Raw genomic sequence first — 17,104 nt, 5'->3', positions numbered from 1 at the left:
GATGTCTCTGAGTGTTCCAGTGTCTCTCCACCCTGTCATGAATTTCACCCTCATCTCCAATCTCAATCTCCCTTCTCCCAGCTCTAAGCCATTGCCTCTCGTCCAGTCACTCCCAGCCCTTGCCAAAAGTCTTTGCCCATCTTTCCTGTAGACTTTTCAGGTACTAGAAGGCTGCTCTAAGGTCTCCCTGGAGCTTTCTCTTGTCCAGGCTGATCTGCCCCAACTCTGCCTGTGGTGTTCAGCTTTGGGAAGGTCTCTCCACTATCCATAGCTGGGGGAATTTAAAATGAGCAAGCTGATGTTACATGCCAATGTCAGGCCTCTCCGATGGAAGCAAGGTTTCCAGTGGAATTTAGGGAACAGCTCCTGGCTGAGTATCCTTTTGGGAAGCAAATAATGACCATTAGAGGGCAGCTGAGGGCTTGAACTGGGATGTGCTGCTGAGATGTTTGGGCAGTGCTCCAAGGGGTTGAGGAAATCCTGCAGAAACCATTGGGAAGCTTTTCACTGGTGACAGTGCCATGAAGTAGAGGAGAGGGACTAGGGAGGAAGGGGGAGGAGCACATGGATTTCACTGGCTTCAATCTGAACTCAAAGCCAGCTTCAGTTGTGGTTTCAGCTGTTGGCTCTGTGTTGTGTGTCACAGGGCTTTGGTGCTCTGCACCCTGACCTGGTGGCAGCAGTTTGTGTAGCTGGGGTGGGTAGCTCTGCAGTGCCAGAATGACTTCCCTGCTCCTGCTGGCCACACTATTCCTCATCCAGGCCAGGTTGCCATTGGCCTTCTTGGCCCCCTGGGCACACTGCTGGCTCATGTTCAGCCTACTATGGACCAGTACCCCCAGGACCCTTTCTGCCTCTCCCAGTCTTTCTTCATAGGAGAAACATTCAAGTCATTTAATCATCCCTGTAGCTTCCACTGGACTCTCTCCAGCACATCTCTGTGTCTCTTGTGCTGGGGAGCCAAAACCTGGACACAGTATTCCAGGTGTGGTCTTAAGCAGGACAAAGCAGAAGAGGAAATGTTTGCCTTCACTATGGTATCACTTCAAGAAAACCAACCCAAAGACCAAGATTTCATTGATTTGACTTTTATTTTTATAGTTTTGGGTTTATTTTGGGGGTTTTTGTTGGTTTTTTTTGTTTTTACAAGTCAGAAGTGAGGAAAGGTGTTAACAGGAGCTGAGGTAAGTTCTGGTAAAGAGAGTTGTCCTGGCGGGGGGAGACCTGGAGACATGATTCCAGCTTCACCCGACCCTCTGGTCTCTCATTCCATTGCTCTTCTGCCTAGGACACTCTCCCTCGTGGAACTCTCTCCTCTAGGCTTTTTTGGTGAATTGCTGGGAATCCTCCTGTTGAGAGCTCTCTGAGTAGCAGCTGTCCATACACTGGCACGCTTCCACGTAGACATAGGTATGGCTCTTCCTGGTTCCGTTCCGGCACATCAGGGTCACCTCTCTTGTCTGGGTTCTGGATTCACGGCAGCAGGTACACTTGTGCTGCATCTGGTTTGCTTCAAGAGAGTACCTGCAGTCCACCAGGAGACAATGCACCTTCTCACTAACAATCAACACAGCAGAGCCCCACTGGCTTTTGGGTGGGGGTTTGTGGGGGCTTTTGGGGGTGTTGGGTTTTTCACATCCTCTCTTCCTGCCTCCCACACATCCTTTATAAATGTGGTTTTAATTAGCTGCTTCTTCAGTAATGAAGCTGTTCCAATAGTGAGTCTGATTCTAGTCCATGGAATCATGTAAATTCCTGAACTTCTTGTTCTGTGGTCATAGAGTTTATTTATTTTTTTGCTTGGGAAAGACCTTTAAGATCATCAAGGTCAACTGTTGACCCAGCACTGCCAAATCAGCACTAAACTCTGTCCCTCAGCACCACCTCTACACAGCTTTGTAACCCCTCCAGGGATGTGCATCACTGCCTTGGGCAGCCTGTTCCAGGGCTTGATAACACATTTACTGACCCTCAGGCAACTGGGACCTCCCTGGTGCTGATAAATGATGGGAAGTGGCTTGGTGAGCCACTTCTACCAGGCCTCTCAGTACCACTGGGTGATTGATATAGAATAGGATAGGGTAGGATAGGATAGAACAGAACAGAATAGAGTAGAATAAAACAGAATAGAATAGAACAGAACAAAATGGAATGGAACAGAATGGAATAGAATGGAATTAACCAGGTTGGAAGAGACCTCAGAGATCATAGAGTCCAACCTATCACCCAACACCATCTAATCAACTAAACCATGGCACTAGCACCCTATCAAGTCTCTTCCTAAACACCTCCAGTGATGGTGAATCCACCACCTCCCTGGGCAGCACATTCCCATGGCCAATCTCTCTTGCTGGGAAGAACTTCTTCCTAACATCCAGCCTAAACCTTCCCTGGTGCCGCTTGAGACTGTGTCCTCTTGTTCTGGTGCTGGTTGCCTGTTTGAGGGACCAGTATAAATGAAACCATAGAGATGATAAATTAAGGTTTTGGGACTCACATTGAGGAGCTAGGACAAGTTCCTTCACAATAGGACAGCTCAACAGGTTCAACAGATTCACAGTCACCCTGGCGGAGCACTGTTTTCTTGCTGTGCGGTCTGCATTTTGGAGCTTCGTAGAAAGAGAAGGGAAAAAAATACTTTAGATGTCTACTTCAGAACTGAGGGAATGCTGAAACAATTTCCAAGAGCTTGATGTTGGATTAATGAGAATCTACAGTGTGTTGGGGGGTCAGGGGGTGTCCTGTGGACTGCAGGAGTTCCCAGGTTATTTGATCTCAGCTGTGCAGCAGCATAGAATTGTTTTGGTTGAAAAAGACCCTGAAAATCATTAAGGTCAAGGTAATGCAGGGGCCTGAGTTGTGGTATTATCAGGAAATCAGGAGAACAAATTTGCTTTCATAGAATCAATAAGGCTGGGAAAGACCTCAAAGATGATCAAGTCCAACCTGTCACCACAGACCTCATGACTAAACCATGGCACCAAGTGCCACATCCAATCCCCTCTTGAACACCTCCAGGGATGGTGATTCCGCCACCTCCCATTCCAACAGCTAACAACTCTCTCTGTGAAGAACTTTCTCCTCACATCAAGCCTATTGAATCAATAGTGAAGCACAGGGTCTCAACAAACAGGGTAAGTGAAGACTGGGGGAGTGAAGAATCCTTCCATCCACTCAAAGACAGAAGTTGACTATCACAGTATCACTAAGGTTGGAAGAGACCTCGAGGATCATTGAGTCCAACCTGTCACCACAGACCTCATGACTAGACCATGGCACCAAGTGCCACGTCCAGTCTCCTCTTGAATACCTCCAGGGATGGGGACTCCACCACCTCCCTGGGCAAGGAAAGGAAGTGAACACAGCAGTACTTACGTTTGCATACACTGCAGCAGCCATCAGGAGTTGTCTCTGTTTCATTCTGTGCAGAAGTAAAGAGGAGGATCTGCATTAGTGCACAGGTGACAATCATAGGGGTAATCAGCATTAGTGATCCTGGGCAGTGGGCTCCTGCCTCTTGAGGACAGGATGAGAGAGAGCTTGGTTTGTGCAGCCTTGAGGATGGAAGGCTTAGGGCAAGCCTTATGGCCATGGACCAGGACAAAAAGGGTGGCTCCCAGGTGAATGGAGATGTCCATTTTATAAGGAGTCCCATTGAAAAGAAAAGGGGTGATGGGGACAAGTCACTGCTGGGGCCATGCCTATTGGACTCCATCCCCCATGAGAACAGCTGGGCATTGGAATCATCTCCTAAGGGAATCACAGAATCACCAAGGTTGGAAGAGACCTCCAAGATCATCAAGTCTAACCTGTCACCACAGACCTCATGACTAAACCATGGCACCAAGTGCCACGTCCAATCCCTTCTCAAACACCTCTAGGGATGGCGACTCCACCACCTCCCCGGATTAAGCAGTGGAGTCCCTGACATTGGTCAGTTTGAAGGCTCAGCTTGGCAGGGTGCTGGGACAGCTCATTCCTCCTTGCCCCCCACCCCCACCCCTTGTTCTTTTCAGCTGTATTTGATGGGAACATACAGGATCACACTCTCCTGGCTCGTAGGCAGGGCAGGCTCGTTTAGATTGGACTGGAACAAATTGATCTTCAATCTTTTCACATTTGTAGTGGCTGCAGTTATCCAGCTTCAGGATCTCATCCACCTAAGAGTTAGGAAGCAAAAAAACAATTCAGTTATTGGGTTTTGGGGTTTAGTGTGGGTTTGATTTTTTTTTTCCCAGTGCAATCAAATTCTAGCAGCATGATTGCTTCAAAAATGGCTGAACTAATTATGCTCTCACCTCTCAAAGAGGCTCAGAGGCTTCTGAGCTTCTTTCAAGTAACAAAGGTAAAATTTTGCAAACTGGATTGAAGCCAAAACTTAAATGTAAGATGTGGACACTCAGGGTACAAATTAGAGACCATTGCCTGCTTAACTACACACATTTGTTTTCACAGAGTCACAGAGAATGGTTTAGGTTGAGAAGGGACTTAAAGCTCATCCAGTTCCGACCCCCTGCCATGGGCAGGGATACCTCCCACCAGCCCAGGTTGCTCAAGGCCTCATCCAGCCTGGCCTTGAACACCTCCAGGGAGGAGGCAGCCACAGCCTCCCTGGGCAACCTGTTCCAGTGTTTCCCCACCCACACTGTCAAGAATTTCTTCCTAATCTCCAGTCTAAATCTGTCCTCCTCAAGCTTCACTCTTGTCCTGTCACTGCAAGCCCTTGTCTAAAGTCCCTCCCCAGCACTTCTGGAGCCCCCTTCAGGTACTGCTTTAAGGTCTTCCTGGAGCCTTCTCTTCTCCAGGCTCAACAGCCCCAGCTCTCCCAGTCTGTCCCCACAGGGGAGGTTCTGCAGCTCTCTGATCATCTTTGTGGCCTCCTCTGGAGCCTCTCCATCAGCTCCAGGTCCACCTTGTGCTGGGGGCCCCAGAGCTGGAGGCAGTGCTGCAGGTGGGGTCTGAGCAGAGCAGAGGGGCAGAATCCCCTCCCTGTGCTGCTGCTCTCCCTGCTCTGGCTGCAGCTCAGCACTCAGCTGGCTCTGGGCTGCCAGGGACCAGTGCTGGCTCCTGGGGAGTTTGTCACCAGCTGACACCCCCAAGGCTATCTCCTCCAGGCTGCACTCCAGCCACTCCTGCAAGTAAGTATTCAATAGAGAAAACTGGTATTGTTTTCAGAGTAATTTCAGTGTTAACTGGATTTTTACTAGTAAGGGAGAGGAGCTGAGTCACATCTGCCTAAGCTGTGCTGGCTCATGTGCCTGCAGACAGGAGGGTGCTTACCTTGAGCACATGGATGGTGTCGTTAGCCAGCTTGATCCTGCAGGCTACTTCAACGCACTTTCCGCAGCACTCTCCATCCTCAACCATGTATTGATAGCCCTGCTCACAAGGAGGGGAGAGAGAAGGGGTGTTGGCTTGGTGGGTTCCTTTAAAGAGCAGACAGAAATAATTTCCCCAAGGGAAGTAAAATCACAGAATCAGCCAGGTTGGAAAAGACCTTGGAGATCATCAAGTCCAACCTATTACCTAATACCTGACACCTCCTGACAACTCAACCATGGCTCCAAGTGCCACATCCAGTCCTTTTCTGAACACCTCCAGGGACAGTGACTCCACCACCTCCCTGGGCAGCACATTCCAATTACTCTTTCTGGGAAGAACTTCTTCCTAACATCCAACCTAAACCTCCCCTGGCACAGCTTGAGACTGTGACCTCTTGTTCTGGTGCTGGTTGCCTGGGAGAAGAGACCAACCCCCACTTGACTACAACCTCCCTTCAGGGAGTTGGAGAGAGCAAGAAGGTCTCCCCTGAGCCTCCTCTTCTCCAGGCTAAGCAACCCCAGCTCCCTCAGCCTCTCCTCACAGGGCTGTGCTCCAGACCCCTCTCCAGCTTTGTTGCCCTTCTCTGGACACCTTCCAGCATCTCAACATCTTTCCTAAACTGAGGAGCCCAGAACTGGACACAGGACTCAAGGTGTGGCCTCAGCAGTGCTGAGCACAGGGCAGAATGACCTCCCTGCTCCTGCTGGCCACACTATTTCTGGTGTAGGCCAGAAAGCTGTTGGCCTTCTTGCCCCCCTGGGCACACTGCTGGCTCCTGGTCAGAAATGAAGGCCCTCTCATTGCATTGGAGAGAGAAATACAGAAACTGCATTCAAAGTTATACAGGAAAATACAGAACACGTGAAGTCTGAACTCCTAATGCATAGACAGGATGCATGAAAACCCCCAAAGAGAATCACAGAATCAGTCAGGGTTGGGAGGGACCACAAGGATCATCTAGTTCCAACCCCCCTGCCATGGGCAGGGACACCCCACACTAGATCAGCCTGGCCAGAGCCTCAGCCAGCCTGGGCTTAAACACCTCCAGGGATGGGGCCCCAACCACCTCCCTGCACAACCCATTCCAGGGCTTCACCACTCTCATGGGGAAGAACAACTTCCTCACCTCCAGCCTGAATCTCCCCACCTCCAGCTTCATTCCATCCCCCCTAGTCCTATCACTGCCTGAGATCCTGAGCAGTCCCTCCCCAGCCTTCTTGGAGCCCCCTTCAGATCCTGGAAGGCCTTCCCCCAACCAGAATAAACCACAAACCCCAGTGCCCTCCCCCCACCCCCCTGCCTTGCCTCCCTTCTCTTAGGCCCAAGGAGGCTGCAATTGTGCAGGAGAAAATTAGGCCTCTGAAGGCCACAAACAGACCTGGCCTACCCCCCAACCCCCTTATTACCCACATGAGAGAGACAAAAGGAGGGAGAAAAAGAGAGTGAGTTGGCCTCGCTGCCAACTTAGAAGGAGACAGCAGAATTGTGGCATTGCATAACACCATCACAATGTTCTGGCCCGTCCCTGGACCTTTCTGGTCCTCCTAGAAGACTCAGCTCTGTGTAGGTTTTGTTTCCCCTTCGAGGGCAGCAGCCTCGAACCCTGGCGGCCTTGCTGCCCCGGGGCCGGCTGGGCAGCCCACGGTGCCTCCACTCACCGGCTGGCAAGACGTTTCACACTGCTGGGCTTCACACTTCACTTTGTTTTCCCCAGTGGCTGGATCTTTCTCAGAACTGCAGGTGCACTTCTGACATGAATTGGTTTCTGTTGACATTCCAGCCTGGAAGACAGGGCCAAAAAAGAAAAGGTTAAAAAACCAAAATCAACTCCCATGGCAACAATTTCTGTCTAGCATAGGCAGAGAGCCGAAAGCGTTGCTGAGGGGCTGAAGTGCAAGAGTGACTGAGGAGTTCAGCACTCTTGGGGCATAAAGTTGTTTGGGTTTGTATTTATAATTGTGGCAGGCCAGGAAGCACCCAATAAGCTGTCCTGGTTTTGATAGGATAGGGTAGGGTAGGGTAGGGTAGGATAGGATAGGGTAGAGTAGGGTAGGATAGGGTAGAGTAGGGTAGGGTAGGGTAGGATAGGGTAGAGTAGGGTAGGATAGGATAGAGTAGAGTAGGATAGGGTAGAGTAGGTTAGGATAGGGTAGGGTAGGGTAGGATAGGATAGAGTAGAGTAGGGTAGGATAGAGTAGGGTAGGATAGAATAGAGTAGGGTAGGGTAGGGTAGGATAGAGTAGGGTAGGATAGAATAGAGTAGGGTAGGATAGAGTAGGGTAGAGTAGGGTAGGATAGGATAGAGTAGAGTAGGGTAGGATAGAGTAGGGTAGGATAGAATAGGGTAGGGTAGGATAGGGTAGGGTAGGATAGGATAGAATAGGGTATAATAGTATAGAATAGAATAGAATAGAAATTAGAATAGAATAGAATAGAATTAACCAGGTTGGAAAAGGTCTGAGACCAGACAGAGTGATTGACAAATGGAGACTGAAGTAACTGGGGAGAGATGTAAGTCGAATAATGCAGATACATAAGCAGAGGCACACGTGGATTTTAGCCTCTCTGAAATGCATCCCCAAACGGCTGCAGTGCTCCAGTCTTTCATTCTTTTGTTTTTTTTTGTTTTCTTTCCAAAAGATTTAGATATCAGTTGAAGCAAAAATCCTAGTTTTTGTTTCTGAGGGTTCTCTGAGCTTATTTCAGAGTGGTGGAGTTTGGGCTAGTCATCATCTCATTCGGAAAATTCATTAATACCAGAAGGGGAAAGAAAGTACATCACTGAAAATGGGGCACTCTTGGTTTATGCCCTGTGTTGAGGAGCTCTTCTGTGACAGTTCTGGCTTTGACATTAGAAAAAAACAACCCCACAATTTCCAATCAAGGGCTAGAGATAAAAACCCATGTGCTGGGAAAAGGAATGTTTTCAAAGGGTTCTTTTGGTGGAGAAGGTGTCCATTTCCCTTCAGCACTCACCAGGTACACTGTGCCGTTGATCACACAGGTGTCAGGCATTCGTCCTGAAAAAGCAAAGAAAAGGATGATTTTGGGGTAAACTGAAATTGTGGGACTGCCTGAGAAGTCAGAATGTTAACAAGGTTTGTCAGTAATGCAGAGGTTATGGAAAGCCTGAATTCAGCCCCCTTACATGCTTAGGCCTCCTATTTACTATAGCTGTAGTTTCATTCCAGCCTCTGTTTTGAAATTAGCTTAGAAGAGTGCAGGAGGAATGGTTAAAAACTTGAGCTAGGCATGAAAAATCCCTTTCAATATCAATATCCCTTCAAGTTAAAGGAGTTGTTTCCTCTGGGAAGCCTAGAAACCCAGGAGCCTTCAAAGTTGCTGATCCTTGATCACAGAGCCACAGAATTGTTTTGGTTGGAAAAGACCTTTCAGATCATCCAGTCCAACCATTAAGCCAGCAATGCCAGGTCACTACTAAACCATGTCCCTCAGCACCTCCCAGATGTCTTCCATGGAAGACTGAACTCTGGGTAGATAAAAGGCTGTGGTCACAGAAATAATCAGACAACATGGCAGAGCCCATTTATGTCTGTCACAGAACTGGGCCATTCCTTTGTTTTGACCTTTCTGACTGAGGCTTTAGTTTGTGGCTACCTTTTTATTCTCGTGTATAAATACATGGGTATAAATGAATAAATAAGTAAACATACACACATTTTTGTATGTAAATAAACACCTATAACTTGGATTTTTGTATTTTCACATCACTCAGTGACAGTGTAGAAGATGATTACTTTTCAGACATCAACAATGCAGGTACTGATCACAACTGCCTTTGTTTTACTTGCTTTTGTGGTTAGCTGTTACATTTTCTGCTGGCTTATGGCTGTGCATCTTAATTTAGCTAAACATGACATGCTTCAATGGCACATTAATAACATTGAAGAACATGCTCTGATAATCCTTATGACTCCAGATACAGATAGTTGAGCTGCATGGACCACTTGAAGGTTCCAAGTCTCACTTTCCTCTTCCATCCATTCCAATTCTCTCTTCATTGAAAACAATACTGTGGTTTTGCATTAGCTTCCAATGCATATTTAGCCCCCTCTCCCAAAAGATGAATTTTCAGTGAATCTAAACAATTTGAGGAAGGTTTTGCTGCTGTTGTGGTGCATGAGAATTGCATTTGCGGAAGGGGAATTGCAGCCTGGTATTCCATCCCTGGAGATGTTCAAGAGGGGATGGGACGTGGCACTTGGTGCCATGGTTTAGTCATGAGGTTTGTGGTGAGAGGTTGGACTTGATGATCTTTCAGGTCTCTTCCAAGCTTGGTGATTCTGTGATTTCTAGATGCTTTGTGAATACTTACGGCATTCGTAGTGAGAGCAGCATGGCTCTGTTTCTGACAGCACAGGCACGGAAATAAATCCTGGGTCACACGTTTGATTCCGGTTGGTTTGGCATGGCAGCGGCTGGCATTTTGTGGTGGCAGTGCTGGGGTCACAGACACACTGCTGGCATTTACTTACCCAGGTCTCTCCAGGCTGCAAGTACATTAAAAGGATTTATTTGTAAGCACTTTCTTGTCCTGGTTGTTCTCTTTCAAGTTGAGATAGACTCAAAATTAGTAGGCAGTTCAGACTGGAGTGTTCTTAGAATCATAGAATAATAGACCTCTAAGATCTGGAGAAGAGGAGGCTCAGGGGAGACTTTACTGCTCTCTATGGCTACCTGAAAGGTGGTTGTAGCCAGGTGAGGGTTGGTCTCTTTCAGTGACAGAATGAGAAGACACAGTCTCAAGCTGTGCCAGGGGAGGTTTAGGATGTGAGGAAGAAATTCTTCACAGAAAGAGTGGTTTGCCACTGGAATGTGCTGCCCAGGGAAGTGGTGGAGTCACTGTCCCTGGAAGTGTTTAAAATAAGGCTGGATGAGGCACTTGTTGCCATGGTTTAGTTGATTAGATGGTGTTGGGTGATAGGTTGGACTTGATGATCTCAAAGGTCTTTTTCAACCTGGTTAATTCTGTGATTATGTGATCATTGAGTCCAGCCATCAACCTAACACCACCATGCCCACTGAACCACATCATGTATACATGGCTTTTGAACACCTCCAGCCTGTTCCAATGCCTGTGCACCTTTTCAGTAAAGATATTTTTCCTAATACCCAATTTAAACCTCCCCTAGTGCAACTTGAGGCCATTTCCAATCATTCTATCACTTGATAGTAGGGAGAATAGACCAACGCCCACTGCACTGCAACCTCCTTTCAGGGACTTATAGAGAGTGAGAAGGTCTTACTGTATGTTTGTAGGCCTCAAGGCAAGCTGAGAGCAACCACAGAATTTTCTTCTGTGTGGAAAGGAGAGTTGAAGGTGATGCCAGGCAGAAGGCTTGTGCACTATGGGGCCATTTGTGATACGACCAACTCCGTTACTCAGACCCATACAAGGTGTTTGGAGTTGGCTGTTAGAGGTCAGGAACTGGGCTGGGTTTGTGGTGGTGGTGTATAAGAGAATAGCAAGGGAAGCACCTGTCGTGAAGGAGTGACATCAGTACAGTTGGTGGGAGGCTGTGTTGTGGATGGTGGGGCAGAAGAAGGCAGGCTTGTGGATGAGGAGGCTTGTGTGGTAGCTCCTGAGGTTGCTGGAGTGGCAGAAGTTGGGGAAGAGCATGCGCCCTGGAAGGCCTCAATTTCACATTCCTTGCTGCAGAGTGCATAAAAGTTGCAGCCAGCCTTGTCTGTCCTGTTGTAGACCACGTCCCCTGGGGAGGAAAAACACAAGGAGGAATTAAAACACCTGTGAAAGTACTTGGGTGTCTTCATTTAAAGAGTGGACAGAAATAATGTTACTCCCCAAAGGAAGTAAAATAAAGGCCCTCTCGTTGAATTGGGAGAGAAATACAGAATTATATTCAAAAATACACAGGAAAACACAGAACATGTGAATCCTTAGGGCTGCCCAGGGAGGTGGTGGAGTCACCATCTCTGGAGGTGTTTAAGAAGAGACTGGATGGGGTGCTTGGTGCCATGGTTTAGTTGATTAGGTGGTGTTGGGTGATAGGTTGGACTTGACGACCTCAAAAGTCTTTTCCTACCTGGTTAATTCTATCCTATCCTATCCTATCCTATCCTATCCTATCCTATCCTATCCTATCCTATCCTATCCTACCTAATACATATACAGGATACTTGAAAAAAAACCCAAATACCTTCCCCCAACCAGACTAACTGCAGCTCCCATTGCTCCTCTTCTCCACCCCCTGCCCCCTCACTGCCTCCCTTCCACTAGGCCCAAGCAGGCCATAACTGCACAGGAGAAAATTAGTTAGGCCTCTTGTTATGGGGTGCTCCAAACCCCCCTTCCCTCACCTCCATCAGTGGAGGTTTGAATGGGGAAGGACAAAGGCGCAAAATTGCCTTCCAAGGTGGGAAGTTGCCTTCCCCTTGCCCTGGGGCCAGGTAAACGGCGCCCATTCTCCCCGCCGGGGCAGAGGTCCCTCATCGGTATTTACTCATGGGGGAAGCCCGCCGGGATTGGGAGCTAGCAGCGTGCTTTGCACCTGGGATACATTGGCCCTGGACACGTTGTCTAGGAATGCCTTAAACAGAGTGACCAGAAAGCAGCTGGGGCTCGCTCTCATCTTCCACTCCCTCTCATTTTCCGCTTGCTCTCATCTTCCGCTCGCATTTTGGCTCGTCTCGGACTCGCTCTGCAGTCGTGGTGAAGCTGGAGAAGCCAGCGCTGGGACCTGGCTTCTTCCTGGCCCTACCTGCTCTGGGGTCCTACTCCCTGCCTGCTGCTGGAGTGACCCTGCGTGCTGTGAAACTGCAGCTTTCCTTGCACTGTTCAGACAGAGCTGCTGCAGGAGTTTCCCCTCGTGGCGGCCATGTCTAAGGACACTGATTCTGGCAGGTCCCTTTCCCTTTGGATTTGTGCCATGTTATCCACAGACTGGATTATAAACCCTGCAGCTCTGGAGCTGGCCACTGAAGAGGGACCTAGGGACTATCTCCAAATGCCTGCTCCCTCCTGGTGAGTACCACCAACATTCTCCTACTTTCCCTAAGGTCCTGGCTTGCCGCCGATTTTAGAAGCAGGGTGAAGCTATTTTGTGGCTTAGCCTTTTCCATTTTCTGAAGTCTCTAAATTGTACTAAAGTTGCCCATAAGCATCCTGGTAGAATTCATGACCAAATAGAACCTGTAAATGCTTTAATCAGTGCTGTGCATGATTCTGGGGCGGGGGTTTCGGGGAAAATAAAGCTAACTCTATTTTTATCATTCCTGCCTCATTAATTAATCCCAATCAAAACACCTCTGGAGGCCACAAGCAGGCCTGACATGCTCCCTCGTTGTTACCCAGATAAGGACTCCCTCCAGAGAGCCAAAATGAGGGAGAAAAGAGAGTGAGTTGGCCTTGCTGTCAACTTATAAAGAGATAACACAACTATGGCATTGAATAACAGCATTACAATTTCTCAGTCCATCCCTGGACCTTTCCGGCTCTTTTGGAGGATTCAAGAGGGCCAATGGCATTGGGAATAGTGTGGCCAGCAGGGAAGTCATTGTGCCATGTACTCAGCACTGCTGAGGCCACACCTTGAGTCCTGTTTCCAGTTCTGAGCCCCTCAGTTTAGGAAGGACATTGAGACACTTGAAGGTGTCCAGAGAAGGGCAACAAGGCTGGGGAGAGGCCTTGAGCACAGCCCTGTGAGGAGAGGCTGAGGGAGCTGAGGTTGCTTAGCCTGCAGAAGAGGAGGCTTAGGGGTGACCTCATTGCCCTCTATAACTACCTGAAAGGTGGTTGTAGACAGGAAGGGGTTGGTCTCTTCTCCCAGGCAACCAGCAAGAGGACACAGTCTCAAGCTGCACCAGGGAAGGTTTAGGAGTCACCCTCACTGGAGGTGTTTAGGAAGAGCCTGGATGTGGCACTTGGTGCCATGGTTTAGTTGATCAGATGGTGTTGGGTGATAGGTTGGACTCGATGATCTCAAAGCTCTTTTCCAACCTGGTTAATTCTATGCTAGTCTATTCTACTTTTGGATGGTTTTGAGGGGTCATCTTGAACTGAATGGAGTATTGAGGGCTTGGATTGCTGGTGGGCATCTGTATAACCATAAGCTGAGGCACTTACCAGGAGAAAATAGATTGTCAAAGACATGACAAAAGCAGGGGGTTGTTCTGCTTGCTTCTGTCGTGAGAGGCGTGCTGGGGGAAGAGCTTAGGATGGTAGAAATTCTGGTGGTAGCATGTGAGGTACCAGCTGTAGATACTGTGGAGCATAAGACACACGTTAGTTTGCAGCACAGGATTTTGGTCTCATAACTTCACATTTTAGAGACTACTCTTCAATGTTCTGGCCAATCAAGCTAACAATGTTGTGGCCTTCAACTGTTTGAGCTAATGCTGGGTGGAGACTGTGGGAATCTTTAAGCAGTGTACTATCAGGTAGGAATGGCAAATATAAGAACATAAAGATCTAATGTCTTCCAACATTTCAAAGTCATCACTGTCTGCCTCCAGCTCAGGATAAGGAAAGTCAAGCTTGGAGTTCCATTTGCACGCTTGGATGGGACAGAAAGGAAAAATGGGCTCTGTCTGCTGGGAACAATAGGACAGAGAGTGGAGTAAGAAAGAAAACAATGACACCAAGGTTCTTCTGCTGTGTAACCTTTACAGACACAGACAAGGACGTACCTGGTCTGGTTGTGGTTGTGTGTGATGCAGGACCCTCAGTGGGCCAAGAGGATGCTTCTTCTAGAGCAGGGGTGGATCTGGTGGTCCTGATGAAGGTGGTGCGTTGTCTTGTCGGCACAATGGAAGTGGTGAGACCTGTGGTGCCAGCACTGGTTCCCATTTGTCCTCCAGAGACAGAGGTGGTTGTGCCTGATGAAGGACCATGAGTAGTCCAAGTGGATGTTTGTCCTGGCGCAAAGGTGGTTCTGCCAGTGGTCCAAGTGGATTCTTGTCCTGGAGCAAAGGTGGTTCTGCCAGTGGTCCAAGTGGATGATTGTCCTGGAGCAGAGGTGCTTCTGCCAGTGGTCCAAGTGGATGTTTGTCCTGGAGCAGAGGTGGTTCTGCCAGTGGTCCAAGTGGATGATTGTCCTGGAGCAGAGGTGCTTCTGCCAGTGGTCCAAGTGGATGATTGTCCTGGAGCAGAGGTGCTTCTGCCAATGGTCCAAGTGGATGCTTGTCCTGGAGCAAAGGTGGTCCTGCCAGTGGTCCAAGTGGATGATTGTCCTGGAGCAGAGGTGCTTCTGCCAATGGTCCAAGTGGATTCTTGTCCTGGAGCAAAGGTGGTCCTGCCAGTGGTCCAAGTGGATGCCTGTCCTGGAGCAGAGGTGGCTCTGCCAGTGGTCCCAAGGAAGGTGGTGCCTTCTGCTGTTGGCATAAAGGAAGTGGTGAGACCGGTGGTGCCAGCTGTGGTTGCCAATTTTTCTCCAGCGACAGTAGAGGTGGTTGTGCCTGATGTAGGACGCTCAGTGGGCCAAGTGGATGCTTGTCCTGGAGCAGAGGTGCTTCTGCCACTGGTCCAAGTGGATTCTTGTCCTGGAGCAAAGGTGGTTCTGCCAGTGGTCCAAGTGGATGATTGTCCTGGAGCAGAGGTGCTCCTGCTAGTGCTCCAAGTGGATGCTTGTCCTGGAGCAGAGGTGGTCCTGCCAATGGTCCAAGTGGATTCCTGTCCTGGAGCAGAGGTGCTCCTGCCAATGGTCCAAGTAGATTCTTGTCCTGGAGCAGAGGTGGTTCTGACAGTGGTCCAAGTGGATGCTTGTCCTGGAGCAGAGGTGGCTCTGCCAGTGGTCCCAAGGAAGGTGGTGCCTTCTGCTGTTGGCATAATGGAAGTGGTGAGACCTGTGGTGCCACCTGTGGTTGCCAATTTTTCTCCAGCGACAGTAGAGGTGGTTGTGCCCGATGTAGGATGCTCAGTGGGCCAAGTGGATGCTTGTCCTGGAGCAGAGGTGCTTCTGCCAGTGGTCCAAGTGGATTCTTGACCTGGAGCAAAGGTGGTTCTGCCAGTGGTCCAAGTGGATGCCTGTCCTGGAGCAGATGTGGCTCTGCCAGTGGTCCAAGTGGATGCCTGTCCTGGAGCAGATGTGGCTCTGCCAGTGGTCCAAGTGGATGCCTGTCCTGGAGCAGAGGTGGCTCTGCCAGTGCTCCAAGTGGATGCCTGTCCTGGAGCAGAGGTGGCTCTGCCAGTGGTCCCAAGGAAGGTAGTGCCTTCTGCTGTTGGCATAATGGAAGTGGTGAGACCTGTGGTGCCAGCTGTAGTTGCCAATTTTTCTCCAGCAACAGTAGAGGTGGTTGTGCCCGATGTAGGATGCTCAGTGGGCCAAGTGGATGCTTGTCCTGGAGCAGAGGTGGTTCTGCCACTGGTCCAAGTGGATTCTTGTCCTGGAGCAAAGGTGGTTCTGCCAGTGGTCCAAGTGGATGCCTGTCCTGGAGCAGAGGTGGCTCTGACAGTGGTCCCAAGGAAGGTGGTGCCTTCTGCTGTTGGCATAATGGAAGTGGTGAGACCGGTGGTGCCAGCTGTGGTTGCCAATTTTTCTCCAGCGACAGTAGAGGTGGTTGTGCCTGACGTAGGACGCTCAGTGGGCCAAGTGGATGCTTGTCCAGGAGCAGAGGTGATTCTACTGGTGGTCTTGATGAAAGTGGTGCCTTCACTTGGGAAAGTGGTAGTAGTGAGACCTGTGGTGCCAGCTATGGTGGTGGTGATTCTTTTCTGGGGAAGAGTACCAGGAGCAGCTGTGGGTGCTTGAGTTTGGGTTGCTATGGTGTGGGCTCCTGCAGGTTTGGTAGTGGAGGTGGCGGTGGTGGCAGAGGTAGCTGCTGTGGTGTGGCAGTGCGTGCGGTCACAGCACAGCACCTGCACCTCGTAGTCGAAGCACACAGGGTACTTCCTGACCTGCTCCTTGTTTTTGCACACCAGCCCAGTGTCAACACTGCACTCAACTACCTGTCCCAGCTCCTCCAGACTGCTGGTGGGGTAATCCTTAGCACGGCACTTGATGTCTTCTGGCCTTTCACAGAGAGGGAAGCCAGCAGCTCGGATTTTCTCAAAGGTCTCCGCGTCTCCATTTTGGCTTCCACGTCTGGGGGTATCCACGTTGAACCACTGTGTCCAGGCACAGCGTGGCTGGCAGCCAGTAGTGCTCTCCAGGCTGGTGGTCATGGTGGTGGCCGAGCTGGGCACTGGCGTTGTGGTTGTGGTGGTGGTTGTACCTTCTGCTGGAGAAGGAGATGTGTTGGCTGTGCTGGCCCTGCTGGTGGAGCCTTCTGTTGTTGGGGCAGCAGTGCCTGGGCCAGCTGTGGTGCCAGCTGTGGTTAGTGTTTGTTCTCCAGGGCGAGCAGTGGTGGTCGTGGGAGAAGTATGCCCCTGAGTGGGCCCAGTGGAGGCTTCTCCTGGAGCAGAGGTGGTTGCAGATGTGGTTTCCTCAGAGGAAGTGGAGGTGCTGGAGCTGGTTGTGGGTGAGCCAGGTGCAGTTGTGGGCTTGAGGATAGTTGTTCCTTCTCTGGGAGAAGGAGATGTGTTGGCTGTGCTGGCCCTGCTGGTGGAGCCTTCTGTTGTTGGGGCAGCAGTGCCTGGGCCAGCTGTGGTGCCAGCTGTGGTTGGTGTTTGTTCTCCAGGGCGAGCAGTGGTGGTCGTGGGTGATGTTGATCCCTGAGTGGGCCCAGTGGAGGCTTCACCTGGAGCAGAGGTGGTTGCAGATGTTGTGGTGGTTTCCTCAGAGGAAGTGGAGGTGCTGGAGCTGCTGCTGGGACTGGTACTGGAGGTGGTTGTGGCTGAGCCAGGTGCAGTTGTGGGCTTGAGGAT

At 49.9% G+C, this 17,104-nt stretch overlaps 1 protein-coding gene across 1 annotated transcript in view; it reads right to left on the bottom strand.

Moving 5' to 3' along the window:
- Positions 1 to 3,082: 3,082 nt before the first annotated feature.
- LOC104301094 (mucin-5B) overlaps positions 3,083 to 17,104 on the bottom strand; it is a 95,730-nt gene continuing 81,708 nt past the window's right edge. The window contains exons 34-40 of the mRNA XM_054172007.1: positions 16,027 to 16,512; positions 8,299 to 8,342; positions 6,981 to 7,103; positions 5,281 to 5,379; positions 4,038 to 4,160; positions 3,376 to 3,445; positions 3,083 to 3,093 (exon numbers count right to left, since the gene is read on the bottom strand). Of these exons, the coding sequence (XP_054027982.1) occupies positions 3,083 to 3,093; positions 3,376 to 3,445; positions 4,038 to 4,160; positions 5,281 to 5,379; positions 6,981 to 7,103; positions 8,299 to 8,342; positions 16,027 to 16,512 (956 nt within the window). The remainder of the gene's footprint in view (positions 3,094 to 3,375; positions 3,446 to 4,037; positions 4,161 to 5,280; positions 5,380 to 6,980; positions 7,104 to 8,298; positions 8,343 to 16,026; positions 16,513 to 17,104) is intronic.

Source organism: Dryobates pubescens, chromosome 22, assembly GCF_014839835.1.
Source record: "Dryobates pubescens isolate bDryPub1 chromosome 22, bDryPub1.pri, whole genome shotgun sequence".
Taxonomy (NCBI): domain Eukaryota; kingdom Metazoa; phylum Chordata; class Aves; order Piciformes; family Picidae; genus Dryobates; species Dryobates pubescens.
The sequence above is the reverse complement of the archived record's forward strand: the minus strand, read 5'-3'. Positions and strand labels throughout refer to the sequence as shown.